Source organism: Tursiops truncatus, chromosome 19 (assembly GCF_011762595.2).
Source record: "Tursiops truncatus isolate mTurTru1 chromosome 19, mTurTru1.mat.Y, whole genome shotgun sequence".
Lineage (NCBI taxonomy): Eukaryota > Metazoa > Chordata > Mammalia > Artiodactyla > Delphinidae > Tursiops > Tursiops truncatus.
Window position 1 is genome coordinate 46,501,842 of NC_047052.1, and position 26,802 is coordinate 46,528,643.

Sequence of the window (26,802 nt, forward strand, 5' to 3'; positions counted from 1 at the left end):
ATTGTAAAAAATAAATTAAAAAAAAATTGGATTGTGATGATGGCTGTACAACTCTGCAGAAACACTCAGCATCATTACATCACTTAAAACAGGTGAATTTTATGATATGTAGAATACACCTCAACAAAACTGTTCAACAAAACTAAGCAAAATATGTGTGAGGGACTAAATGAATGATGCTCCCTAGGAGGTGCCCTGCAGGTCGTCTGAACCTTACTCTGTGCTGCCCTGGGCGATGCTGGGGACACAGTGGTGACTAAGAGAGCTCTTGCCCCTGGCTTCACAGGCCCAGTGACAGCCCAGAGGGTCAGGGTCAGAATGGATGGAGGAGACACAGGCACAGGGGTCATGGCCAGGATAGGGGAAGCACAGGGGGGACGTCGGAGATGCAGATGGGAGGAATCAGGGAGCACTTCCTAGCGGAGTGAACGCCTGAGCCACACCCTGAAGGATGATGTTGTCCATGACTGTGACGCTAGTTGTTTTTTTTTAAACACTTTTTCTACCTTAGCATAGGTCTGGCAGGTCTCTGCTGCAGCCCACGAATCCGGCCATTCCGCGGGTTCTGGAGGACAGGGCCACACGGGGGTGCTGTTCTACTGCGCTCGGGGAGACTCTACCGTGATCCCCTTGGTCTTGCAGGAGCCCGAGGTCCGAGCGGCGCCTTGAGGGCGGGGGGTTGTTTGTCTGGGGAATGTTTCCGAACAGACAGAGGCAACACGGGCGGCGAGTGGCCCTTCGTAGGGTGGCGGAAGCACCCCCGGGGAGCAGCACATTGTCAGTAGGGCGGTGTCGGTTCTTGGTCCCCGGGAGGCCGCAGCGCGGAGCTTTCCACAGAGCTCCGGAAAAGGCGGGGCGCTAGGCGCAGCCTGGCGTGGAAGGTTCCGAAATAGTCCTCGCCGCCCGGGGTGGTTCCTGGCGAGGAGGCGCCTGTGGGGCGGAGCTTTCCAAAGCGAACCAGGAAGGGCGCGCTGCAGCCGCCAGAGGTGGACGTCGCCCTAAGCAAGCCCTCGGGGGGGGGGAGGGGGGAGGGGGCGGGGGGAGTGCATCACGTGGCGTTAGTTGGGACGAGGCCACTGGGTTGGGCTGGTACGTTAACTCCGCGTCCTCGGGTGTATTCTGAGAGAGCCGAAGCTTGGGGGAAGTGAGAGTGGGAGGTTAATCCCAGATCCATGGTCTCTGTGGAGAGGGAAGCGCCGTGAAGAGCGAAGCGAGTTTCCATCGGGCGTGGGAGGGAAGATGGGGAAACTGGCTAAGAGTAGTCCGTGGGAGGTCCTCGGGAGATAAGGGATCCGTGGAGCTCCGCGGGCCCAGGGATTGGTGTGCGTGTGTGTGTGTGTGGGAGGTGGGATGGGCACGGAGGGTGTCTGAGGAAGACTGCTCTGGGCACAGCGAAGAATGGTGTTGTGTAAAGATTAGCCTCTGGCATGGAAGACGGTCTTGACTCTGTCCCTGACGTTCTGTGTGCTGCGTGGCCTGTTGCTCCATCAGTCCAGTAGTTCGAATCATCTCCAAGTCCTAGGCCTTTTCTGCCCCTCTCACTCGCCAGCCGTTTGTAGCGGTGAATTGCTGAGATTGCCTCTTCTCTGGCCTTGTGCCTGAACACCAAAGTGACAGCCCCAGACCCACCCCTCACTCACAGCCCAGTGGGGGGCCAGATAGTGACAGCCCAGAATGGTCAGGCCTGGGCTGGGGGAAACAGAGGAGTTAGGGCCGGTATGCGGGAAGTACAGGGCCCTGTGGGAGCCAAGCGGAGCAGAGGGCTCCTGACTCAGCCCGATGGGTCATAGAGCTTTGAAAGGATTGGATGGGGGCGGGGCCTTGGAAGAGGCTCCACTTCTAAGAAGGGGAGATATTTGAGCTGAGGCCTGAAGAATGAGTAGCATCCTATGAAGTGTTAAAAGAGAGGTGACACAGATCTATATGTGACTCATCTGTATGAAATGGCATCCAGGACATTCTATTATTGGGGGAAAATAATGCAAACTGCAATACAAAAAAAAAAAAAAAAGGAATGAGTAGCATTCTTCCGGGAAAAGGTGCAGTGTCCGGAATGGGTGTTTCAGGCAGAGGAAATGACATCTGCAAGGGCTTGGATTAAGAAAGCGTGGCTCGGGCTTCCCTGGTGGCACAGTGGTTGAGAGTCCGCCTGCAGGTGCAGGGGACCTGGGTTCGAGCCCTGGTCTGGGAGGATCCCATGTGCCGCGGAGCGGCTGGGCCCGTGAGCCATGGCCGCTGGGCCTGCGCGTCCAGAGCCTGTGCTCCGCAGCGGGAGAGGCCACAACAGTGAGAGGCCCTGGGGACCCCCTTGCTGCCCTGGCGAGCCATCTGTCACAGGTCCCCTAGTCCAGGATCCAGCCGGTTGACGGGCTGTAATGTAAACCCTTGAGGGCAGACCCTAGGCTTGTTCCCTCAGAGCCTGGTGGTTCAGTGACTGGCCTTGAGGTCGACCAGAAGCTGGGCTTGAATCCCAGCTCCCCCACTAATCAGATGTGTGACCTTGGGTAAGTGACTCAACTTCCTGATCTGTCAAATGGGGATATAATATTGGGTTTCATGAAACCAATCTCATCATTTTAGAGAGCCATAAAGAATTAAACATATAATTTATATATTATATATTTTAAAATATATAACTTTATAGATGGTATCAAGGAACCCAAGAAACAACAGAGAGACTTAAAAACGGGCTGCCACGTCAGATGACACTTTGGCCTAAGTTATGGAAAATGCAGTTGCTGAAACGTGAATTCGCCAGCTCGAAGATATGCTACTCCAAACGTAATTATTTAAAATTTTAATACTGAAGTTATTAGCAGCAGATTATATGTTTTTTTAATTCCTTGTTTCAAAATCTATAAGAATCAGAAATGGAGTGATTAATTTGGGGTACCCATTAATAACCCACTTCTTGAGTGCTGGGTCAGTGTTACCTGCTCCCATGCTACGACTCAGAGGTGAATATGCAGGGAGACCCTTTTTACTCCCTCTGGTTTTAGGAGATGACTCAGGAGGAAAGGCTCTGTCTCCACACCATCCCCGCTGCACACACACCCTGCCTTCTAGAGGGGCACCATTATATTCTTCCTTTATTGGCTGTCCTTGTATAATACAAATCTGCAAGTTTAGATACAAAAAAATCTGGAAATAAAAGATAGAAAAGTACCCGCCAGGCACCCCCTTCCTTCTTCCCGGACCCCTCCCCAGCGGGCACCGACGTGAGGTAACTGAGCATCTTCTTCCCCTTCCCCTTCCCCCCTACCTGCCTCCTGGGCCCCCAACTTGGCCCCCTACCCCCATGAGACCCTGGCCCAAAGAACATGTGGGCCCCCAAGGGGAGGGGAGGGGTGGTAGGGGTGAGCACAGCATTGGCAGTGAACGCAGCAGGTGGGCAGAAGGAAGCCCTTTGTTTGTGCTGTGTATGGGGGCGGGGGGAATGACCAAACTTGGGGTGGGCACTCGTTTGGGGCCGAGGAGGGCCCCCAGGTGGGCATCCCTCCTCCATCCCACCCAATACTGGAAGGTAGAAGGTCAACAACAGAAACTGGGAAATACAGCTGGAACCGAGGGCACTCGGTGGGATTGTGGCCATCCCCCTGGGTCTGGGTTCCGGGGAGAGGGGGCCATGCCAGCCTAAGTCTGGCAGAGAAATGGGTCCCTTAGCCAGGCTGGGTCCGTCCCTGAATTCCATCCTATCGCAACCTGGGCGTCACAATGTCGGTTCTGTACTGGTCGTGGGAGGTGGTCGAGAGAAGGGTTAGAGAGGTCGTCAGGAGGATGCAGCCCCAGGGAGCAGGACTGGGGAGAGGTTGGGCCTCCACTCCCAGGTGTGGGGGCTCCTGGAGATGATGGGGTGACTCGGGCTACAGTTCAATCTCGAAGGTCTTCTGCAGGTCGCCCGAGAAGGGGTTGGAAGGCTTCTCTACAGCAGGTTTGCCTTCTAACGCTGCCCACTGGGCCTCAAAGGGGTCCAACTCAGGGGCCGGGGCGGGCGCTGGCTCTGGGGGCCAGGGCGCCCCATTGGGGCGAGGACGGGCCTGGCCCCCAGGGGCGCTGGGTGCTGCAGGGGGGGGGAAGGCCCCAGCTTTCCCAATCAGGGTGGCAGGCTGGGGCTGGAGCTGGGCGGCTGAGCAGAAGGCGTTGGCCACCATCTGTGAGGGTGTGATGCCCACCACGGGCACGCGGGGCATGGGCGGGTAGCCCAAGCCCGGGTAGGCGGGCACAAAAGGGGGCTGCATGTGTGGAGGCGGCAGGAACACGGCCACCTGGGCAGGCGCGGCGTCGAAGGGCCCCACGGGGGCGGGGAAGGGCTGCAGGCCGGGGGGCACGGCAGGCACCGAGGCTGCCTGCTGCTGCGCCTTTGCCACCTGGGACACCTCCTCCAGCCACCTCTCGGCCTCCGAAGGGGTCCGCTTGTGCCCAGGCTGGAAGGCAGCTGCAGGGGGCGCGGAGGGCTCACCCCAGGCAGAAGTCCCTGGAGAGAGGAGAGGGGCAGTTAGGGGGCATGGGCTGCAGCAGAGAGAACCCCAGGCTGGGGATCAGACTCTGGACCGGGCTGCCTTGCCGCCTTGCACCCAGCTCTGCTCTTCATTAGCTGCATGGGCTTTGGGCAAATGGCTTGACCATCCTGGACCACAGGTCATGCAGTGCTACGAAAATTCACTTCTGAGATTCTAAGGTCCTAAGATGAAAAGTTCAGGCACGACTGACAATCACCCAGGCCGGCTTCCCTTCTGATTGGTCAGTAGCAAACCTGTTACTAAATATGTTTTAATATCACCCTTGGCTCTAATATTTTGACACTGTATTGTCTTAGGAGGCTAAGATTCTAAGATTGCATGGATCTTCCTCAGAGTGTACTCTTCTAACATAGTGGGTAAGTTTCAGCGTTTTTAAGTTTGTGTTTTCTAAGATTCTAGAGTTCTAAATTTACATTGTTTGTAATTCCAAGGTGCTTCCACGTGTTTAGGATAAGCACGTGGCTCTAAGGTGATTCCTTGGCACTGTTTTCTCAGAGAGCACTCTTTTAAGGTTGTAAGATTCCAAGGTTTCCTGGCTCCAAATCTGTTAGGTTCTAATATCTTGTGATTCAAAGGCTGTAGGTTTCTAGATTTTATGGTTCTAAGACAGCAAGGTTTAAAAACTGATTCCGTGGTTCTAAGGTGACCCCATAATTCTTATGTTATCTCGTGGTTCTAGGATGAACCCGCGGCTCTGAGACAACCCCGTGGTTCTAAGATGATCCATGGTTCTAAGCCTGTGGGATTCCCAGATTCCCAGAGTCTCTGCAGTAGCCCTGAAAGGAGCAGGGGGATGCAGGAGGGGCACTGCAGGGCATCTGCCCCAAGAGAAGGGCTGAGTTTACCTGTTGAGGCTGGCGGTGGCCCTGGTGCTGGCGCTCCAGCACTGGCAAAAGATGAGCTGATCTGTGTACACAGGGCGCTGATGCTGTCGCTGTCACTGGCATTGGGAGGTTCCATCTCAGGCACTGGGAAGTCAGGGAAGGGTGGAGGTCAACGAACAGGCCCAGGCTCTGCCCTTGACCCCATCCCCGCAGGTGGCCCTCACAAGGTATGTGGGTTGGTGGGTCCACTCTGCAGTAACTAAGTGGCCACGGCCACAAAAGTGGTAACTGCGCACACGTGTGTGTGTGCGGCATCTGAGTGGTATGACAGCCAAGTAGCGTGTGACATCTGATGGCAGTCACGGGGATCCCAACCCAAGGAGGACCTCAAGAGCTGTATGTAGCCGCAAACCAGAAGAAATATTTTAAATGCTTGACAATATATATTAATTTTAAAATATGTTCAGGGAATTCCCTGGGCGGTCCAGTGGTTAGGACTTGGTGCTTTCACTGCCAGAGCCCGGGTTCAATCTCTGGTCAGGGGACCAAGATTCCACAGGCCGCGTGGCGCGGCCAAAAAAATAAATTAAAAATGTTCAACCACACGTATGACAAGAGCACCGACTAGTCAGAGTGGATATTGCCCACGCTGCTGGTCACTCTGGGGATCATCTGTCTTGCTCTGAGTGCGGAAGTGGGGCCCCACCAGGCCTGGCCCATAACATATGTCATGAGGGCAGAGATGCACCTGTGCCTGCAAGACAGGACACGCCGAGCAGGTGTGGTGGCCTCGTGAGGGCTTAGGATGAGAAAAGGCACCATCCAAATAAACAAGAGGACCGTCAAGTGTGGCGTGTGACAAGTGCCTGTGACAGCTCAGCGAGCGGCTATCTCCAAGGGAGTGTGTGTGATGCTCCTATGAGCGTCAGAAAGAAACTAGCTGTAGGAGTCAGCAGGTGTGACGTGGGGCTGCCCAGGTGGGACAGTAGGTGGCTTCCAGGTCATTTCTATGATGACTGTGCCTGTTGGTCCAAATGGGTGTGCAGCTTCTGGGGGGTGGCATCTGAGTGTGACTGAAATCCAGGTTGTGGCATCCGACTGTGATTCCCCAGCGTGAGCCAATCTGCCTGCGTGATGTACGGAATTCGGCATGAATTAGCCTATGTGACTTGTGATTCACACAAGTTTGTGTGAATCCAGGTGTGTCGTTCGTGAGCGTGTGTTAACCTGTGTGTGTGATCTCTGAATGGGACACCTGGATACGTGCTTTCTTTCCTTCTTTTTTATTGAAATATAGTTGGTTTACAATGTTGTGTTAGATTCAGGTGTACGGCAAAGTGATTCAGTTATACATATATACATATATATATATATATTCTTTTTCATATTCTTTTCCTTTATGGTTTATTACAGGATATTGAATATAGTTCCCTGCTATACAGTAGGGCCTTGTCGTTTACCAATTTTATATACAGTAGTTTGTATTGGATACGTGCTTTCTAAGTATGTGTAATGGTAACACCTGGTCCTGCAACTTCCGAGTGTGTGTGATTTTTGATTGCCCATGACTAAGTGTGTGACTAAGTGTGTGTGACACCCGCAGTGGAGTGGGACATCTGCGTGAGTCCATGAAATTTTTGTGCGGCAAGTTACATCCAAGCAAGTGGGCAACTGGCTACAGGCACGCGAGGCTCCTAAATGAAGTCTGGGGTGCCTGCCACCTCTCAGGGATCAGGTGTGGCAGCCCTGGGGGTGTGCTTAATGGCAGGTTACTTAATGAGGACAGCAGATCTGAGGGCGCGTGCAGTACCTGGGGTGCTGCACAACATGGAGTGAGCGTGCGTCATTCTCAGCGAGCGTTGGCATCTGCTCAGCAGTCACCTTTTGCAGTAGCCCGGCCTCCTGGATACAGATCAACACCTCCCACACCAGTCCCCAGGGCCACACGGGGTAGGTGTCTCGGATTTGGCATATGGAAGCAGGAGAGCTGGCCAGACCACATGACTTCACTGACAGCTGGGAGGAAAGGCAGCTCTCCTGCCTGTCTCCCTCGGGCAAACCATAGTTCCATGCCACCTCTCTCCTCCCTTTTTCCCATGGCATACATTTTTAAATCACAACCTATGCCATCTCTCTCCTTTTCCCGGTCCATGGCAGACATTAGTAATCAAACATGATGCTTTTCTCCCATTGAACTCTTTGCTCACCTTACCCCTCACCAGTAGAGCCCTGTGGCTCTACTGGCCAAATGCTGAAAGAAAGGACTGGTCCTTGCAATTCCATCTTCCCTCGAAGACATGGCTAATCGGTGATGATGGGTGCTGCCTCTGCACAATCCTTTACCCAGAAGCCACATCACGAATCCATCACTATGCACCCTGACCCCATGATCCCCATGCTCACTTGTGCCCTTCACCTCATATTTCCATAAGCCAAATTCTGAGAGTCATCTCTTGGGCAAAACATAATACTCCTGCTCTCTCTTCTCGCTTGCCCATGGCAAACTTTGCTAATCAGTCATGTGGTGTGCCACCTCGCTCTTTTCTCTTGCTCAAGTCAGACACTGTAAGGAGATCATGATGTCTGTCATCACTCTATTCTCCCTGCCCTAGGCAGACATTGTTAATCACAATTCTTCTTTCCTCTGAACCTGGATCCTTGACCTGGCCAGATCTCATGGCTCTACTGGCCAAAAGCTTGGAGGGAGCATTAGCCTATGGTGCCTCAGTCTCCTCTTGAGCAAAAACATGGCATCTGGGCAGCTTCTCTCCTCTCCCTTGCCCATGGACGTCTTGCTAATCAATCATGACATATGCCACTGCTCTCATGTCCCTAACTACAGCAGACAGTACTAACTGATCGTGAGTTACGCCACTTTTTTGCTATCCCTTGCCTGGAGCAGACATTGCTAATCGATCACAGCTTACACTACCTCTCTCCTCTCCCAGACTGATGGCAGACATTGCTAATTGATCACATGTTGCTCCTCTCCTTCGCCTGTGGCAGGCAGTGCTAATTAATCATGGTGTGACCTAAGTGTCCATCGACAGATGAATGGATAAAGAAGATGTGGCACATATATATACAATGGAATATTACTCAACCATAAAAGGAAACGAAATTGAGTTATTTGTAGTGAGGTGGATAGACCCAGAGTCTATCATACAGAGTGAAGTAAGTCAGAAAGAGAAAAACAAATACCATATGCTAACATATATATGAAATCTAAAAAAAAAAAAAAAAAAGTGGTTCTGAAGAACCTAGGGGCAAGACAGGAATAAAGACACAGACGTAGAGGATGGACTTGAGGACATGGGGAGGGGGAAGGTTAAGCTGGGACGAAGTGAGAGAGTGGCATGGACATATATACACTACCAAATGTAAAACAGATAGCTAGTGGGAAGCAGCCGCATAGCACAGGGAGATCAGCTCGGTGCTTTGTGACCACCTAGAGTGGTGGGATAGGGAGGGTGGGAGGGAGATGCAAGAGGGAGGGGATATGGGGATATATGTATACATATAGCTGATTCACTTTGTTATACAGCAGAAACTAACACAACAATGTAAAGCAATTATACTCCAATAAAGATGTTAAAAAACAAAATCATGGTGTGTACCACCTCTTCTCTATCTTGCTTACAACAGACAGTGGCATAGATCCCGATGTTCCCTCCTGCTGAGCCCCAGGCTCACCTGTGCCCTTCACCTGGAAGTCAGTGCGGCGCTGCAGCGTGGATGGCAGCTCATTCAGCCGTAGGCTCAGCTGCCGTTTGAAAGGTGAGTTCTTCTGGCTGAGCGCCGGGAACCCACGGAAGGAGCCCTGGCGAACCAGCTGCTCCAAGGGGGCATGGCGCCGGGGGATGGCAGCCGCAGTGGTGCCTGCAGCCACTGGGGTGCCCGCCTCACCCTTCTCGCCAGGGGATGTGGTGGCCGGTGTTGGGGACACGTGCCCAGGCTGGGCAGGGCCAGGAGCCGCACTTGGGGCAGCTGCTGCCTCTGCTGGAGACATGGGTGAGACAGGTGGTTAGATAGCTCACCTTGGCATTGGAGGCCTCTCCTACCCAGACCCCTTGATTGTTTTCCAATGCTGCCTTCCTCACCCAATGTGCCCTGCCCTCAAGACAGGCTGGTCAGTGCCCCCAAATGTCGCTCCTCCCCACCCAAGCCAGGACCACTTTCCCCAGGAGGCCCGTGGGGGAGTCGTCACCCACCCTGACCCTCTGTGTGTCTCAAGCTTTCTGTCCCCCATCCATCTTCCTCTGCTGCTTCTGCTATTTCTCCCTCTGAGGCCTTCTGTCTCCCTTTCTAATTAATTTAACAAACACTTTTTGGGTGCATGACCAAGGTATCAGGCATTGTTCCAAGTGCCTTGCAAGTATTAACTCATTCAGTCCTCACAACCACCCAGTGAGGTTGATATTGTCATTATCCCCATTTTACAGATGTGGAAACTGAGGCCCAGAAATGGCAAGTGACTTGCCTGAGCCATAGTGTGAAGGAAGGGGCAGGCTGACTCCAGAGTCTGAGTTCCAGATGACTGCGCTAACCTGTCTCTCCCTCTGGCCTGGTCTCTCCACATCATGCTGTCTTCCTCCATCATTCCATCTGCTCTGCTCTCTGTCACCTCCCACCATTCTTCCCACCTCAAGTACCTCCTCCCTTCCTCCAGTTGCTACCCATTGTTCTAGACCCAGCTTGGCATACTTCTTCCTCTGAGGAGTTTTCCAGATTGTTTCAGCCCCTCAGCCTGGGCTCCCTCCCCTCTGGGACTGTTCTCAGTCCTCTGCAGGTACCTGGTCTCCCCACTCAGCATAAGAAGCGGGCTCTTCAATGGCAGGGTCTCCCCACCCCTGCCAATACACAAACACACAGCCATCCTCCCATCAAGGCGTCACCTGAGCCGCAGCCTGAATGCTAGTGAGGTTAAACTCAGGCCCAGAGAGGGCAGGGAGGGTGCCCAGCGCTTCTCCCACCTTCCATGAGGGGGCGGTGAGGCTCTTACCCAGGCCAGGCTGGGGGCAGTGGAAACAGCCCGGGACACGTTGGAACTGGGAAACCACCTCTGCCCCCCACCACCTTGGGCTTCAGGAAGTCTCCTCCCCTCTCCGGGCTCCAGTTTCCCCAACTAAACCTGGGATAAACATCCCTCAGCTGCCTTCCCAGGTCTCCCGAGAGGGTCAGTTGAGGCAGTGAATGTTCAACGCTCTGGAATCCCACAAAATCTTGGTAAACAACTTTGTGGAAAGTGCACTGCTCCGTAACTCCTGAACTGAAGAGACCTCTTTGTGAACGTGCGGTGCCTTGAGACTGTGAATCAGCGCATCATCGGCAAAACACTGTCACGTGTTCGGCAAATCATATACCACACTTTGTAAACTCTCATTTTTGTGGTGCAGGCTCTCAAGTGCTTTCTACAATGCAAAGTACCTGGAACGTATAATATCCTTTGGAAACAGCAAAATCCTTTGCAAACTCTAAAGCATATGACATTCTTTGTAAATTTGAACATCCCATATAAATAGTAAACTCAGTGTACTCAGTGTGTTCTTTGGCAAACAATAAAATATCATATAGGGACTTCCCTGGTGGTGCAGTGGTTAAGACTCCGCACTCCTACTGTAGAGGGCCTGGGTTCGATCGCTGGTCAGGGAACGAGATCCCGCATGCATGCCGCAACTAAGAGTCACATACCACAACTAAGGAGCGCGCCTGCCACAACTAAGGCCCAGTGCAACAAAATAAATAAATAAATATATATATAAGACAGGTTTTCACTAAAAAAAAATATATGTACTTAAGCCCTCCGTTAACTATACTTTGTAATCTGCTTTACCAATAATAAAATTCTTTATAAATTCTAATAGATGATGTAAACAGCAAAATATTTTGTAAGCTGTGAACTCCTTAACTTTGTCAAGAGGTTTGTAAATGGTCACATAGTTTACCAAGAAAAACATATGTTGTAAACGCTAATATTCTAGCAAGTGATAAAAACTTGTTTTCCTAAACTTTTTAGCTAGAAATATTTTAAACTTACAGAAAAGATGTAATAATGGAACAAGGAGCACACATGTTCTCTTGTGTTAACTTGTTACCCTTGTTAACTCTTAACAAGTGTTAACTTGTTCCAGTATTTGATCTGTCTCTCCTTCCATAATCTTTTTTCAGTATGATTTAAGAGTACGTTGCATACAATAAACAAGGCATGGAAACAACCTAAATGTCCATCAATAGATGAATGGATAAAGAAGATGTGGTAATATATATATACAACGGAATACTACCCAGCCATAAAAAAGAATGAAATAATGCCATTTGCAGCAACATGGATGGACGTGGAGATCATCATACTAAGTGAAGTAAGTCAGAAAGAGAAAGACAAATATCATGTGATATCACTTATATGTGGAATCTAAAAAAAAGATACAAATGAACTTATTCACAAAACAGAAATAGACTCACAGGCATAGAAAACAAATTTACGGTTACCAAAGGGGAAAAGGGAGCGGGGATAAATTAGGAGCTGGGGACTAACGGATGCACACTACTGTATATAAAATATAAATATAAATACATATAAACAACAAGGAAAAAAAAAAAGAGTAAGCTGCAGACAGCTTACCCAACCCTAAAACCTTCAGCATGTACCTAAGAACAAGGACAGCCTCCTACTGAACCACAGGACAACTTCTTACTTGGGAAGTTTAACATGGATATGATACTGTTAGCTAGTCTACAGTCCACATTCTAATTTCCCCAACTGGTCTACTCAGGTCCTTTATGGATGTTCATATATATATATATTTTTCAATGTATATATTTTATATACATATATTCAATATATATATATTGAATTGAATGTTGAATATGTATCTATATATACAATATCCATGATTCAATTCAGTATCGCACGTTACATTTATTAATATTTGTCAAATCTCTTCAGTCTCCTTTATCCTGAATCCCAATTCAGGATTCTTTGTAAATTCTAAGCAGTGTTTTCCAAAAATGTAAAAACTAGAAACAGTTAAAAAAAGTAAAATAAAATTAAAAATTACATTTTGACTCAGCACACAATACACGTAAGTTTAAAAACCACGGGTTGAGAACTTATAAACTATTTGCCTTTGACCTAGAATGTTAGAGTTCACCAGGTATTTTTCAAACTTTCATGATGGCAACCCAGAATAAGAAATACCATTAACATGGTAACCCGTTCCATACACACACATACACACACACACACAGATATACTGACATAAAAGTACATTGAACTATACTTACCCTTACTACATTCAATTACTCTGATATTTTCTATTCTTTTCCATTTCATTTCTTAAAATGCTAACCACAACCCAGCAAGCTGACTTCACAACCCATTAACAGGGTGGATACACAGTTTGAAAAGCCTGGGAACATCCCTGGGTTAGCAGATAATAAAGCTCTCGGTGAGCTTTGCTGGGATTTGTGGCCAACAGAATATTGCCCAGAGGACTCCTTAAACTGAAGTACACTTTATAAACTGTAACCAAACTTTGTGGTTGGTGCTTTGCTTTGTATTTTTTACTTAAAAAAATCGGGGTGGGGGGGGCTTCCCTGGTGGTGCAGTGGTTAAGAATCCGCCTGCCAATAAGGGGACACGGGTTCGAGCCCTGGTCCAGGAAGATCCCACATGCCGCAGAGCAACTAAGCCCATGTGCCACAACTACTGAGCCTGCGCTCTAGAGCCCACAAGCCACAACTACTGAGCCCGTGTGCCACAACTACTGAGCCCATGCACCACAACTACCGAGCCTGTGCTCTAGAGCCCACGAGCCACAACTTCTGAGCCCGTGTGCCACAACTACTGAGCCCATGCGCCACAACTACTGAGCCTGCGCTCTAGAGCCCACAAGCCACAACTACTGAAGCCCATGCACCTAGAGCCTGTGCTCCGCAGCAAGAGAAGCCACTGCAATGAGAAGCGCGCGCACCACGGCGAAGAGTAGCCCCCGCTTTCCACAACTAGGGGAAAGCCGGTGCACAGCAATGAAGACCCAACACAGCCAAAAATAAAATAAATTAATTTTAAAAAATTTTGTTGTTTTGGGTTTTGTGTGTGTGTGTTTCCCTTTTGCTTTGTAAACTGTAGAGCCCCTGTACCTACCTCTGCAGCTCTCCCCCAATCTGGATCCCTTGGCCCCACCCTGGGACCATTCGGTGCCCAGCCCCGCCCCGCCCCGCCCCGCCCTCCGGGCAGCGCCCACCTTTCTTTTTGTCAGCAGCCTCTCTCTCAGCCGGCCGCCCACCCCCAGACAGGCGGAAGGAGCCCTCCCGGGCGAAGCTGGTGCGGCTGGCATCAAAGGCAGCCGTGACTCCGCACTCCTTCTCCCGCCGCTGTTTCCGCTCTAGGCAGGCCGCAAACGCACACCCCACTGCGTGGCTCAGCCTCTCGCCCTGTGGGAAGAGGTTGGGGCAGGATTAGCGACGTTGTGCAGTGCAGACCGGACGCCGGGAGCCCCGGGGTCCAGCAGCTGGATGCTGGGTGACTCCGGCTGAGTCCCTTCACCTCTCTGGGCCTCAGTGCACATCTGCAAAATGAGGGACAAAAGACAGAGACAAGAGTGTAGTACCGTATGGCTCCATTTTTTTTTTAAGATTCTTTTTTGATATGGACCATTTTTTTAAAAGTCTTTATTGAATTTGCCACAATATTGCCTCTGTTTTATGGTTTGGTTTTTTGGCCGCAAGGCATGCGGGATCCCAACTCCCCAACCAGGGATCAAACCCACACTCCCCGACATTGGAAGGTGAAGTCTTCCCTGGGCTGCCAGGGAAATCCCTGGGTGGGTCCACTTACATGAAGTTACAGAATGGGCAAAACTAATCTATGGTGAGAAACTTCAGAACGGTGGTTGTTTCTTAGGGGTGGGCATAGGGACTGACTGAGAAGGAGTTTGAGGGGACAGTCTGGGGTGGTGGCAATGTTCTAGATCTTGATGGGGGGGTTGGGTTATACATGTGTATACAGTTGTCAAAACCCAGCAAATGTACACTTAAGGTTTGTGGTCAGCATGTATTTCGCTTCAAAAGAAAAAGAGCTGGAGACAAATATGAATTCTGCTTAATAGTATGCATGCTGAAGTGTCTGGGGGAAGTATTCTGATGTCTGCGACTTTGAAATGCATCCAAAAATAAGATGGAGAGATAAGTGATATAGTAAGCCCAGACAAGTGTTAATGGCAGGATCTGGGTGGGGGGTGTCCAGGTGACTGGTGACTGTGCAAGTCTTTCGACATTGCTACATGCTTGAAAATATTTTGTAGTAAAGTATTGGGGTTAAAAACAACAACCTCTGTTTCTTGAGTGCCTACTTGAGAGACGCCAAGGCCAGAGAGCCTGGGATTGATGCTGGCTTCCCACTTCCCAGCTATGCGATCTGAAGAAAATCACTTCCCAGTACCCAACTCTCCTCATTTGTAAAATGGGGGCTCTAACAGCACCCACTTCACAGGGTTGTTGCAGGAATTAGGTGAACAAATATATGCAAGGCATACAGCACAAAGCCAGGCACAGGGAAACTCACATATGTGTCAGCGGAAATCTTGTGTAGCCCCGGGCTGAGCCCTGATTTGCATCCTTTTATGGAATCCTCACAACAGTGCCAGGAGGTGGACAATCTTATGAACCCATTTGACAGATGAAGAAATTAAGGTTCAGTCAACATGCCCATTATAACGAGTGACTGGCAGAGTTGGGATTCTAATGAGGTATGTCTGACTTCTGTTCCCTAAACAAGATGCTCAGCCACCTCTTAAAGTTGAACTTGGGGACAAAAATCCTCAACAAAATGCTAGCAATCTGAACCCAGCAGAATATTAAAAGAATCAAGTGAGATTTATTCCAGGAATGCAAAGTTGGTTTAACATATGAAAATCAATCAACCACATTAATAGAATGAAGAAAAATCCCCACATGATCATCTCGATTCTCACAGAAAAGGCATTTGACAAAATCCAGCACCCTTTCATGATAAAACACTCAACAAAGTTGGAATAGAAGGGAACTTCCTCAACCTTATAAAGGACATTTGTGAAAAACTCACAGGACTTCCCTGGTGGCACAGTGGTTAAGAATCTGCCTGCCAGTGCAGGGGACACGGGTTCAAGCCTTGGTCTGGGAAGAACCCACATGCTGCGGAGCAACTGAGCCCGTGTGCCACAACTACTGAGCCTGCGCTCTAGCGCCCACGGACCACAACTACTGAGCCCGCGTGCCACAACTACTGAAGCCCGTGCGCCTAGAGCCCGTGCTCCGCAGTAAAGAGAAGCCACCGCAATGAGAAGCCTGAGCACCGCAACAAAGAGTTGCCCCCACTCACCGCAACCACAGAAAGCCCGCGCGCAGCAACGAAGACCCAACGCAGCCAAAAACAAACAAATAAATAAATAAAACAAAAAAAACACAGTGTGGTACTAGCATAAGGAGAGACATATAGACCAACGAAACATAACTGAGAGCTCAGACATAGACCCACACATCTATGGTCAATTGATTTTCAATAAGGTGTCAAGACCATTCAGTGAAGGAAGAATAGTCTCTTTATCAAGTGGTGCTAGAACAACTGGATACAGTATGCACGTGAAAAAAAAATGAAGGTGGACTCTTACCTCACACCATTTACAAAAATTAACTCAAAATGTATCAGAGACCTAAATATAAGAGCTAAAACTATAAAACTCTTAGAATGAGACATGAGGTAAGTCTCTACAACCCTGGTTTTGGCAATGAATTCTTAGATATGACACCAAAAGCAGAAATAACAAAAAAAATTGATAAATTGAACTTCATCAAAATGTGTACATTTGCACATCAAAGGACACTATCAAGAAAGCGAAAAGATGGGGCTTCCCTGGCAGTGCAGTGGTTAAGAGCCTGTGCTTGCAATGCAGGGGGCGCAGGTTCAATCCCTGGTCGGGGAACTAGGATCCCACATGCCACGGGGCCAAAAAAAAGGGAAAGTGAAAAGACAACCCACAGAATGGGGGAAAAGTTTTGCAAATCACGTAACTGATAAGCATCTAGTATCCAGAATATATAAAGAGCTCTTACAACTTAACGGTAAAAAGACAAACAACCCAATTAAAAATGGGTACAGGATTTGAATAGATATTTCTCTAGAAAAGATATACAAATGGCCAATAAGCACAGGAAAAGATGCTCCACATCATTAGTCATTAGCAACATACAAGTCAAAACCACAATGAGATACCACTCACACCTACAGGATGGCTAGAATAAAAAAAAAGTGTTGGCAAGGATGTGGAGAAATTGGAACCCTCATACATTGCAAGTGGGAATGTAAAGTGGTGTCGCCACCAAGGAAAACAACTTGGCAATTACTCAAAAACTTAAACATACTATATGACCCAGCAATTCCACTCCCAGGTATATACCCAGAAGAATTAAAAACAGGTATTCAAACAAATACTTGCATATAAATGTCCAGAGAAGCACTGTTCGTAATAGCCCAAAGGTGGAAACAACCCAATGTCCATCAATGGATGGATAAGTAAGCAAAATACGGTATATCCAAAATGTGGTATATCCATAGGAATATTATCCAGCCATATAAAGGGAGCAAGTACTGATACGATGCTACGACATGGATGAACCTTGAAAACATTATGCTACGTGAAAGAAGCTGGTCACTAAAGGCCAGTAGGTCACAAAAGGCCAATATACACCTCCCCAAAGAGCAGAGGGTGTGCCCCTCTTCATGCCTCCCTCCTTTACGTAGTTGGGATGAAGATGTGAAGGCTGGAGCACGCACATTCATCTTGGATCATGGAGTGGAACCCATACTCCAGCATAGCAACGAGCCATGGCCCTTGAGTGGAGAGGAGTCACACCAACGCTGTGCTGCCTGCCTGGGGATGTCTTTCACATGAAACACAAATTCCTATTTCACCGAAATCACTGGTATCTGAGGGTTTTCTGTCGCAAGCCTCAGAATCCTGTGAGAGTGCTTCTCAGAAGACAGTCCATTTGTCTCTTTCATCAGATCCTCAGAGGGGATCTTGACGCCCCCCTCCCCCCCAAAATATAAAGAACGACAGGCAAAATGAATCGACTCTGAAGGACGAGTGGGTACCCTGGGGGGTGTTGTTTCAGAAGGGCCCAAGGGGGCTGCTGGGGGCAGGAAACTACAGCTTGACTTGGGTGAGGTTTAAAAATAAGCAAAAATTCACGGAGCTGTGCCTGGGCCATCCGCGCATGTTACATGGTCCTCAATGAGAAAAGTTAGAGAAACATGAAGAACTACCGATAACAAGGAGGATGATGAGAACTAATGTCTTCCTGAGTGCTTCCTATATGCCAGGCATTGTTCCAAATACTCTGTGTCAACCCCCTCAAGTCTCACAATAATCCTCTGAGTTATGGGCTGTGAATACACTCCCTTTTCCAGATGAGGTCATGGAGAGGAGAGGTAAGGGGAGTGACTCACCTGACACCACACAGCGGGCTGGGGTTGGGCGTGGGACACCAGGGCATGGGAGACAGTCAGCTGGCTTTGGGCTTTAGTGATACTCACGGAGTCCTTGAGCGCCAGGAAACAGTGGCAGATCCAGCGGCGGGTGGTCCCATCACGGCAGATATAGGAGAAAGCCTTGTCCAGGTTGCGGTCAGGAGCACAGAAGGAGACCTTTTCAATGGTCTGGTCTACCAGCAGGTCCTGGGAGGCACCAGGGAGGCCAGGAAAGGCATGTGTACTGTTTTTCATGTATTCACTGAATATTCCCTTTGTGTCTGCTCTATATCCTGTCCTGAACGGGGTGGGGATCCTGCCCTTGTTGAAACAGCTGTGGGCCCTGCTCACATGGGGCTCCCAGTTTAGTGCAGGAATCAGACTCATCACCAGATGGAGACTGGCCAGAGTCACAGCCACGCTGTAATGAGGGAGGCACAGGCAGGGGGCTCAGGGCTGGGATCGGGGAGGCTCAGGGCCTTTCTGGAGCAAGAAGACGTGCCTGACCCAAGTTGGACGGGAGTCAGGCAAAGCTTGCTGGAGGGTGTCAATGCTGTTCAGTCATTCACCTAACTGTCTTCGTGCGCTGGCTGTGTCCTTGGGCAGTGTCTGTGCTAGGGGCAGGGAATTCAATGGTGAGCAAACAGATACCCGATCCCGGCCCAGGTAGATGGACAATAAACACATAACAGCTAACATTCGTTGATCGGAACACTTCTGCTGTACCAGGCATAGTTTTAAACTATTTGCATATACTTTCTCATTGAATGGTTGGGTCCATTTGTATCCCCATTTTTGCAGATGAGGCAAGCGAGGCACGGAAGGGTTAAATCTCATGCCCCTCATGCCCAGGGTCACCCGGCTGGTAAGTGGGTGAGCTGGGATGCGAGCTGAGGCGGCTGCTCTACGGTCTGTGCTCTCATCCACAATCCACGCTAGTTCCCAAACAGCCACAGGACTCAATCCTGAATTACGACTGTGAGGTGCCGACATGTTACAGGAACCCACGGCTGAGTCTAGAAGGTCCCTGAGGGAGGGACGTCCTAGAGGTGGGTGAGAAGGCGTCCCTAGCCCCATTCGAGCAGGGTGAGGAGAGGGGCCCACTGGTGCCCACTCCCAGGCCCACGGGCCCCCTACCTTGGTCTTGTCATCTACCACCCGGAGCCCATCGGCTGACACCCACAGGACAGACTTCACAGACTTCCGGCCCATCTGGAGTGGAGGAGGAGGACAGAGGGTGTGGTCAGGGCTGGCTCTTCTGCTCTGACCTTGCCCCCTCCCTGCCCCAGCCTCTCACTCACCGCCTTCAACTTCTTCACAGCATCTTCACACACGTGCATCCCCCGGGACTCCTCCACCTCCACGTGGCCCAGGTACTTGGTGCGAAGGGGATGGGAGAGCATGAAACAAGCAGAGTAATCAATCATTCCTAGTGCTCACCGCGCCGCTGCGAGGCATCGCACAATGTCCTAAGCACATCACATGAATTAACTCATTTACTTTTTTTTTTTTTTTTTTTTTTTTTTTTTGCGGTACGCGGGCCTCTCACTGTTGTGGCCTCTCCCATTGCGGAGCACAGGCTCCGGAGGTGCAGGCTCAGTGGCCACGGCTCACAGGCCTAGCCGCTCCGCGGCATGTGGGATCTTCCTGGACCGGGGCACGAACCCATGTCCCCTGCATTGGCAGGCGGACTCTCAACCACTGCGCCACCAAGGAAGCCCAACTCATTTACTCTTTACCTCAACTTTGCAAGGTGGGGACCTTTTTTTTTTTCTTGGCCGCGCCACATGGCTTGTGGGATCTTAGTTCCCCTACCAGGGATGGAACCCATGCCACCCTGCAGTGGAAGTACAAAGTCTTAACCACTGGACTGCCAGGGAAGTCTGGGTACCCCATTCTTATACCAGATATACAGGTGAGAAAACTGAAGCACAGCATGGAGTAATGATTCCCACCCTGCCTCTATCCTTGGCCTTTAACACATCCCTGGTGTCCTTCTGAGTGCCAGCATCTGCATCTGCGCCTGAGGACTGGCCCCAGGCAATGACTGATAGGAGCGGGGGTACACACGCCCGAGCTCCCTCACCCCGTGGGTGGGATGGCTCGATTTCCCACAGTTCCCTAGTGGCATCAAGCTCAGCTGCTCACAGCTATAGTTTAGTAAGACACCCTTTACTGGCTGCCTTCCCTTCCTCACTCTCACCAGCATTTCCTGCACCTCCCAACAGCCCCTCCCTCGCAAGGTCCGCTTCTAGGGGAAGGGAAAACAAGGTGGGAGGGGGACGCTGTGACCATCGTCTGTTGTCACCCAACCAGGAAGGGAATGAGTGGAGAATCGAACCTGAATCCTGCTGTTTCCCTTATAAATTTTCGTGTGTGTTGTAAAGGGTCGTGGTGGTCTAAACCAGAACGCACTTAACAGTAGAGGGCTTTGCAAATGCTACAGAATTTTTGTGACCTCCCAGTGCCCCCCTGGAATCTGTGAGCTCCCACAGAATAGCGTGACTCCAGGCGGGACGCCCGCCCCCCCCCCAACCCCAGCTAATATTTTCCTGGCACAAGAGAATGGGTCTTGGTTTCTAATCCCAACTTTAAGGGACTCAGGCGGTGCGGTCCTGCTTCTGCAGGATCCGCAGTTCTTCGGGGCTGTTAAGTCTCTTGGGTCTCAGCCACCTCACCGGGCAACGGACAACAGACACGGGACACGCACGCGCACAGCGAACAGCTCGCACACCGCCGCAGCCCCGCCCACACGAGCCCCGCCCACTCACCCTGACCGGGAAGCTGCACGTGCCCTTGCGCACCGCGTCCTCGTCCGCCTGCCACTGGTGTGGGCGCGATGCCTCAGGCACGTAGGCTGGTTTCCGCCGCCGCAGGCTCTGGCGTAGCTTGTTCATGGTGCCCGCCCCGTCTGCTGACAGGAGTGCGAGTCAAGGGTCAGAGGCATGGGGCTCAAGGTGGGGGGAAATAGGGCTCAGGGAGCAAGGGGTCAGATAACATGGCAGTAGGGCTACAGGGTTGGGGGGGTCACTGGGTCAGAGGACATGACATCCAGGGAACATAGACTAGCAGCAGTTAGGGGATACCGACAAAGGGGGCAACTGGAAGGCAGGGGAGTGGGAGAGTCGGCAGTGGGGATTCAGAAGACATGGGGCTAAGAGGCAGGGAGGTCTGGGATGTGTGCGTCGTGAGTCACAGCTTTTAGGGGTCTGGAGATTCGGGGTGTGACAGTCAAGAGGCATGATGATCCAAAGTAATGGGAAGTTAAGGCAGTGGAGGACATTGGGGTTAGAGGGCATAGCAGTCAGGGGTCACGAGGTCAGGGGTTTTAGGGGTACGAGGTCAGGGGATGAGGTGGTCAGAGGGCACAGGAGTTGAGACTTGCATGGGTCCGATGTGGGGGACTCAGAAGGTCCAGGGATTGCGGTTCAGAGCCCAGGTCAGAGGGTGCTGGGGACAGGGGTGGGTCTCTGCAACTCTGAGATACAGCCCCTCTGACAAATGTGTCTGTTCTAAGGCAGAGGCCCCTGGGGAGGCGTGCACCTGCGATGTCAGAGGTAGGGATGGAGGTGGTGGCCAGTCACTAAGACAGCCTTTGCTGACTGAGAAGCCATACTGAGTCCCAGGAGGAGTGTGAGGGGACACCTAGGACAGAGCACCAACAGATGAGACTCTGCCTGTGTGTGCAAGCAAGTGTGCAGCTGGTGTGTTCCTTTTTTTTTTTTTTTGGCCTCACTGTGCGGCTCACAGGATCTTAGTTCCCCGACCAGGGATCGAACCCGCGCCCTCGGTAGTGAAAGCGCGGAGTCCCAACCACTGGACCACTAGGGAATTCCCTGGTGTGTCCCTGAGTGTTGTGTGTGAGGGTGTCTAGTTCTGCGCATGCACCTATTGTCTGTGAAGGCTGTACGGAAGGACACAGGTCTGAGAATGGTTGTTGATGAGAGTATGTGTCTGTGAATGCTGTCTGTGTCCAAGAGTGTGGCTGTCATCTGTGAGTGTAAGTCCCTGAAGCTTATGGCTGAAGAGTAAGCTATGTGTGAGAGTGGTGGTGAGTGTGTGTCAGGGAATGTTGCCTGTGAGGATGGGTCTGTGTTTGAGCATGAAGCTGCTGTCTTTGAAAGGGTGTGTCCGTGACTGTTGTCTTTGAAGCTGTGTGTCTGTGTGAAGATGTGGCTATTGTCTTTGATGACCACTGCCCATGACAGTGTGTGTCTGTGAGAGTTACCCAAGATACCACATCTGTCCAAGAGTGCAGCTGTTGGTGGTGAGGCTGTGTGCCTGTGGCTGTTGTTTGTGAGGGTGTGTCTGGGTCAGATAAGGTGGGTGTTGTTGCAGAGAATGTGGGTCCGTGAGTGTTGTTCTGGGGGTGTGTCTGTACGCAACCGTGCATCTGTGAGGCTGTGTGAGGACATGAGGTTGTCATCTTTGAGAGTGTGTTTGTGAGTGTTATTTGTGAGGGTGTGGTGGTGTGAGAATGTGGCTGTTGTCTATGAGAGTGCTGAGTGTTATTTGTGAGACTGTGTCTGTGTGCAAAAGTATAGCTGTTTTTTGCATCCCTTGAGAGTCCCTGAGTCTGTATCTGGTGAGTGTCTGTGCTCACCTGTGAGGGAGTCCGGCTGTTGTCTAGGATTGTGTCTGTATGTTTGTGTGACTGTGAACCTGTGGGTGTGGGGATGTTGGTGTGTGTCTGAGTGTCCAAGTATGTGTGTGTGTGTGTGTGTGTGTGTGTGTGAGACCTAGTCTAGGTGGGTGTGTCTGTGAACGAGGTCACTGAGTGTGCCGGGAAGTCATTTGGGGGTGTCCGCTTGTGAGTGTGATTAAGCCTGTGTGACCGCAGGGACAGTTCCTTTGGCTATGCGAGGCAGACCCACCCAGTCACTCAGCCTTCGCCCTGTCCCCAGCTGGCCACTCACCTGGCTCCGTCCTGGAGGTTTCAGGGGGCCCCAGGGCCCCACAGGGGGCAGGGGGCAGATGCTGCTCTGGCCTCCTGGGTCCGCCCTGCCCAGGGGAGGGAGGAAAAGTTGAGAAGCTGGCTTGGGATAGGGCACAGTCCCCTACCTCACCCCCTCTTTGAACATCAGCCAACCCCCCTTCATCTCAGGATCTCTGATGAGAGCCCTGGTTGTCATAGCAACTGTTACTAAGGCAATCAGCCACCTGGTTGCAAGGGCCCAGGAACGAGTAGGTGTGTTTCGGGAGCATCTGCTGGGGATGTCCTGGCCTCAGGAGGCTGTCTGTACCCAAGGGGATGGTGTGAAGGGGGTGGCCTGCCCTCTAGACACATGTCCAGGGCTGCACACACACATACAGTCACATGTGTACATGCAACTCTGGTCCCCAATTGTCCCTAGAACCTGGTCACAGCTCTGCACAATTACACACAGAGACAACCACAGGGACACACACTGGATCACGCAGAAACACGTCAACAGTCACAGCCACTGTAAATACCTGGCTACACATCCAAGTTCACAGACATACAGTCTCTGCTACGGACCATTTGTCCACAGGTATGTAGAGTCCCAGGCTGCCCAGGCACTGCCACAAACGTCTGGTCATATCAGTAACTGGTATTTTGTCACTTCTCTTTTCTCTGCCATCTACAAAGAGCTGGGTCCGGGCACACCCACTGGGGCAGCCCATGGCCAACCAATGACAGTTGTTTCCTCGGGCACCCAACCAAGATACTCACATTACAGACCCACCCATGTAGAATGACACCCCGCAGGAGGTCACCTATTAGCTCTGAGGCACACACACTTGTCACATACAGCTCCCCTGCTGCCTGCTGACATCTGGTCAGGGATGCATGCAGACACACCGACACACATTTGGTCATACCGAGTCACACCCAGCCACAGCCACATGTGTTTAATCGTCGCCCGGCACACAGCTGCACAAGGACACTCGACCCCAACTGTATCAGTCACACCAACACACCTTTCTGGTCACACACTGTCACACAGCCATACGTCCCAGGCGTAGAGGCACACATCTGGTCACGGTATCAGCCACACGTACATGGACGGTTCTCCATACCCAAGCACACACACAGACCCCGATGGCCACGGCCCAGGCATTAGAAAGAAATGGGCACACAAACTCGGGACATGCATACAACCATCCAGAGACAGGTCTCCCCAAGGACGGACACACTCAGACACAGACAGTCAGTCAGCGGCTCAGAGTCACAGCCATACGCATTTCAGAAACGGTCATGTATGCAAAGTCCCACAGCATGAGTGTCCACGTTACCCAGCCATATATCACGGTCATGGTACCTATCTCACAGTTACCTGCCATCCCACACCCAGCTGTACCATGTCAGACCATCACAGAGAAACACACGGTCTCTCTTCCTGCAAACATGGAAGTCACACCGACAAGTATGGGGCCACATACGATCACAGCCCCATGTGGAGAGACACATAATATCTCACACACGGAGGCATCAGCACACAATTTCCATTACACACACACAAGCAAACAGTCAGGTATGTGCTTAGAAATACAGTGACCCAGACAGAGCATTTATAGCTGCGTTTACACAGAAGACACAGTTCCGGATAGAGTCATGTGTGGAATCAGGAGACAGTCACTCTGTCACCAAATCACACAGATTCAAACATAAGCCGCCCAGCACGTATACAGGGACACCCACCCACCCACCCCAAACAGCCACACGGCTACAGACACACACTCTTACAGACCATGACACAGACACAAGTATATAGAGTCACCCAGCGTCACAGACATGCAGGTCACACACAAATACAGAAGCCACAGTCACATACACATCCCTCCCCCCCCACACACACCATCACTGGTGCCACCACACACAGACACACCTATAGTTTGAGTCACATGCAATGAAATAACCCACTATTAATAGTCTGTCAGGGTTTCAGACTCCAAGTCAAATACATAACCCAAATCACAGGTACACAACTATAACTGCACAGAATCAGTATCAACACACAGACCTAGATGTAGTCATTTATACAATCCCGGCCACACACACAGATGTGGCTTTGAACACACAACCGCAAACATACAAGTCACAGTGCCAGCACACAACCTGTCACATAAGCACAGTGTGGCTTCACATACAATGGCAGTCACACACCTAAAGTTGCAGGCACAGTTGTGTGTCATGCAAGCACATGTGTGACACACATATAAAATCAGAGACACAGTCACAAACATTCGAAGTCATTAGGACAGTTGCACATGGACACAGAGTCATAGACACAACTCCACTTACAGTCACAACTCCACCCACATCTTCAGTCAGCCACACACATGCCCAACCCCGTACTCAACAGATACAGTGTCACATACCCAGTTAGAGTTACCAAGGTACATACATGGGGTCACAAAAGACATAAAGACACAACCACATAGTCACAACCATGCACACACTCAAACACAGACAGACTGAAAAGTATAGGGTTCTGCACAGTGAGCGAGCAGCTGTCATATACACATACACAGCCACACAAATGCTGGGGTCACATACAGAGACACAATCACAGATGCTATCGGACACAACCACAAGCACGAAACACACGATTCCTCAGAGTCACCAGCTGCAGCTCACACACATACACACACAGGCAACCACAGTCACAAAAACACAGGGTCACACTCTTAGCCACCTCCCCATCGCTTGCTTCCCCGCTTCCACCCAGGTACCACACACAAAGCCATCATCACCGCAGACGCTGCAGACAGACAGGGCTGCACCAGGTCCCTGGGGAGCCGCCCCCTGGCCCAGCCTGAATCCTGGAGCCTTGGGGGCCAGAACCGGATGGGGAGGAGGTGCATTGTCTGTGCGTGGGGCCCCTCCCAGACAGCTGGGCAGCCCCAGGGACAAAGAGGGTGGCCCAGGAGACCTGTGCCCTGGGACCCTTGACCAAGTATTTTTGTGTGTGGGGTTCCCTGAAATTCCCCTTATTTTATTCAGGCTTGGGGGGGATACAGTCCCAGGCACAGAGACCTTGTTTTGAGAAGGGTCTGTTCCTGGGACGCCGCCCAAGCATGGGGGGATGCTGTGCCCCGGACGCCTCTGAGGCCTGGGGACGCACTGTGCCAGGAATCCCCCCGGGCCTTGGCTTGGTGGGGAAGCTGTGGGGGCCCGGGGACCCCATTCTCAAGACCTTGCCTAGAGGGTTGCTGTGAGAGAGCCCCTCAGGCCGGTAGGGGTTAAGGATTGCGTCTGGTCTGGAATCCCCTCTTAGAGGCCTTGACTTCATAAGGAGGTTGCGTCCCAGACCCCATCCCCAAAATCTTGCTTAGGGGGTTGTACCTAGAATCTGTTCCCCTGTCCTTGATTTTTTTGAGGGGGAGGACTGTGTCTGGGATCCGTATCTCCAGAGCCTTGACAAGACAAGGCCTGTGCCCGAGACCCCTGTCTCCCAAGATCTGGCTTGGAGGGGAGCCGATTCCTGGACCCCCACCCAGGACCACCCTCCCCAGCCTTGGCACCCTCTCTCCATCCGGGCGCCGCGGCCGCCTCCCACCCTCCGCCACATCAGCAGCGGCGCCGCCCCCGACCCGAGCCCCCTTCTCCCGCCCTTCTCACGCTGGCCGCCGCGCTGCGGGACATCCAGGGCTCCGGCGCCCCCGCCTCCCGCGGCCCCGGCTGGGCCCGGATCCCCGAGTGCTGCTGCTGCTGTGGCGGCGGCGGCAGCTCGGTCTGACGCGGGCCGGGGCCGGGGGCAGGGGTATGGTGCGGGATGCAAGCTCGCTAGCCTGCTCCGCTCCCGGGAGGATTCCGTTCCAGGGGCGGGGGAGCGCCCCTCCCGCTTCGGCTCCCCGCCCCAGCCCCGCCGCCTGCTGGATATGCAAAGAGACCCCGCCCCTTGACCAGCAGGCCACGCCTATACGCAATCACGACTCCGCCTCCTCCGGTGTGGCCACCGCCCCGCCACGCCCACTGGCCAGT

The 26,802-nt window shown here is 51.5% G+C and overlaps 1 protein-coding gene and 1 long non-coding RNA gene across 7 annotated transcripts; one reads left to right on the plus strand and one right to left on the minus strand.

Moving 5' to 3' along the window:
- The first annotated feature begins 1,045 nt into the window (after positions 1 to 1,045).
- Positions 1,046 to 13,501, plus strand: LOC109549597 (uncharacterized). Of its 2 annotated transcripts, none has more exons than XR_012327997.1 (5): positions 1,046 to 1,089; positions 2,645 to 2,781; positions 4,817 to 4,876; positions 8,990 to 9,121; positions 11,513 to 13,501. It is a non-coding gene; the product is annotated as an uncharacterized lncRNA (long non-coding RNA). The 2 variants fall into 2 exon arrangements; XR_012327996.1 differs by having other exon boundaries at positions 1,058 to 2,504.
- NUMBL (NUMB like endocytic adaptor protein) lies at positions 2,782 to 26,704 on the minus strand. Of its 5 annotated transcripts, none has more exons than XM_033844302.2 (10): positions 26,440 to 26,704; positions 22,769 to 22,853; positions 20,624 to 20,766; positions 19,154 to 19,228; positions 18,990 to 19,064; positions 17,919 to 18,059; positions 13,591 to 13,780; positions 9,038 to 9,340; positions 5,366 to 5,488; positions 2,782 to 4,474 (listed from the first exon to the last, which is right to left on the minus strand). In XM_033844302.2, exons 1-10 carry the CDS (start codon positions 26,461 to 26,463, stop codon positions 3,864 to 3,866), a joined length of 1,770 nt encoding a protein of 589 aa, XP_033700193.1. In that variant the 5' UTR covers positions 26,464 to 26,704; the 3' UTR covers positions 2,782 to 3,863. The 5 variants fall into 5 exon arrangements, with proteins under 5 accessions (XP_033700193.1, XP_033700194.1, XP_033700190.1 ...); XM_033844303.2 differs by having other exon boundaries at positions 20,624 to 20,763; positions 26,440 to 26,703; XM_033844299.2 differs by having other exon boundaries at positions 9,038 to 9,343; positions 26,440 to 26,703.
- Between the last annotated feature and the right edge of the window lie 98 nt (positions 26,705 to 26,802).

Bases quoted from the DNA above. Each gene is read 5' to 3' on its own strand.
- NUMBL (XM_033844299.2), bottom strand. From the start codon at position 26,463: ATGTCCCGCAGCGCGGCGGCCAGC. The intron at 19,065-19,153 runs GTGAGTGAGAGG...CCTCCACTCCAG, and splicing joins CTGTGAAGAAGTTGAAGGCG to ATGGGCCGGAAGTCTGTGAA. The intron at 9,344-13,590 runs GTGGGCGCTGCC...CCATGTCTCCAG, and splicing joins GGCTGCTGACAAAAAGAAAG to CAGAGGCAGCAGCTGCCCCA.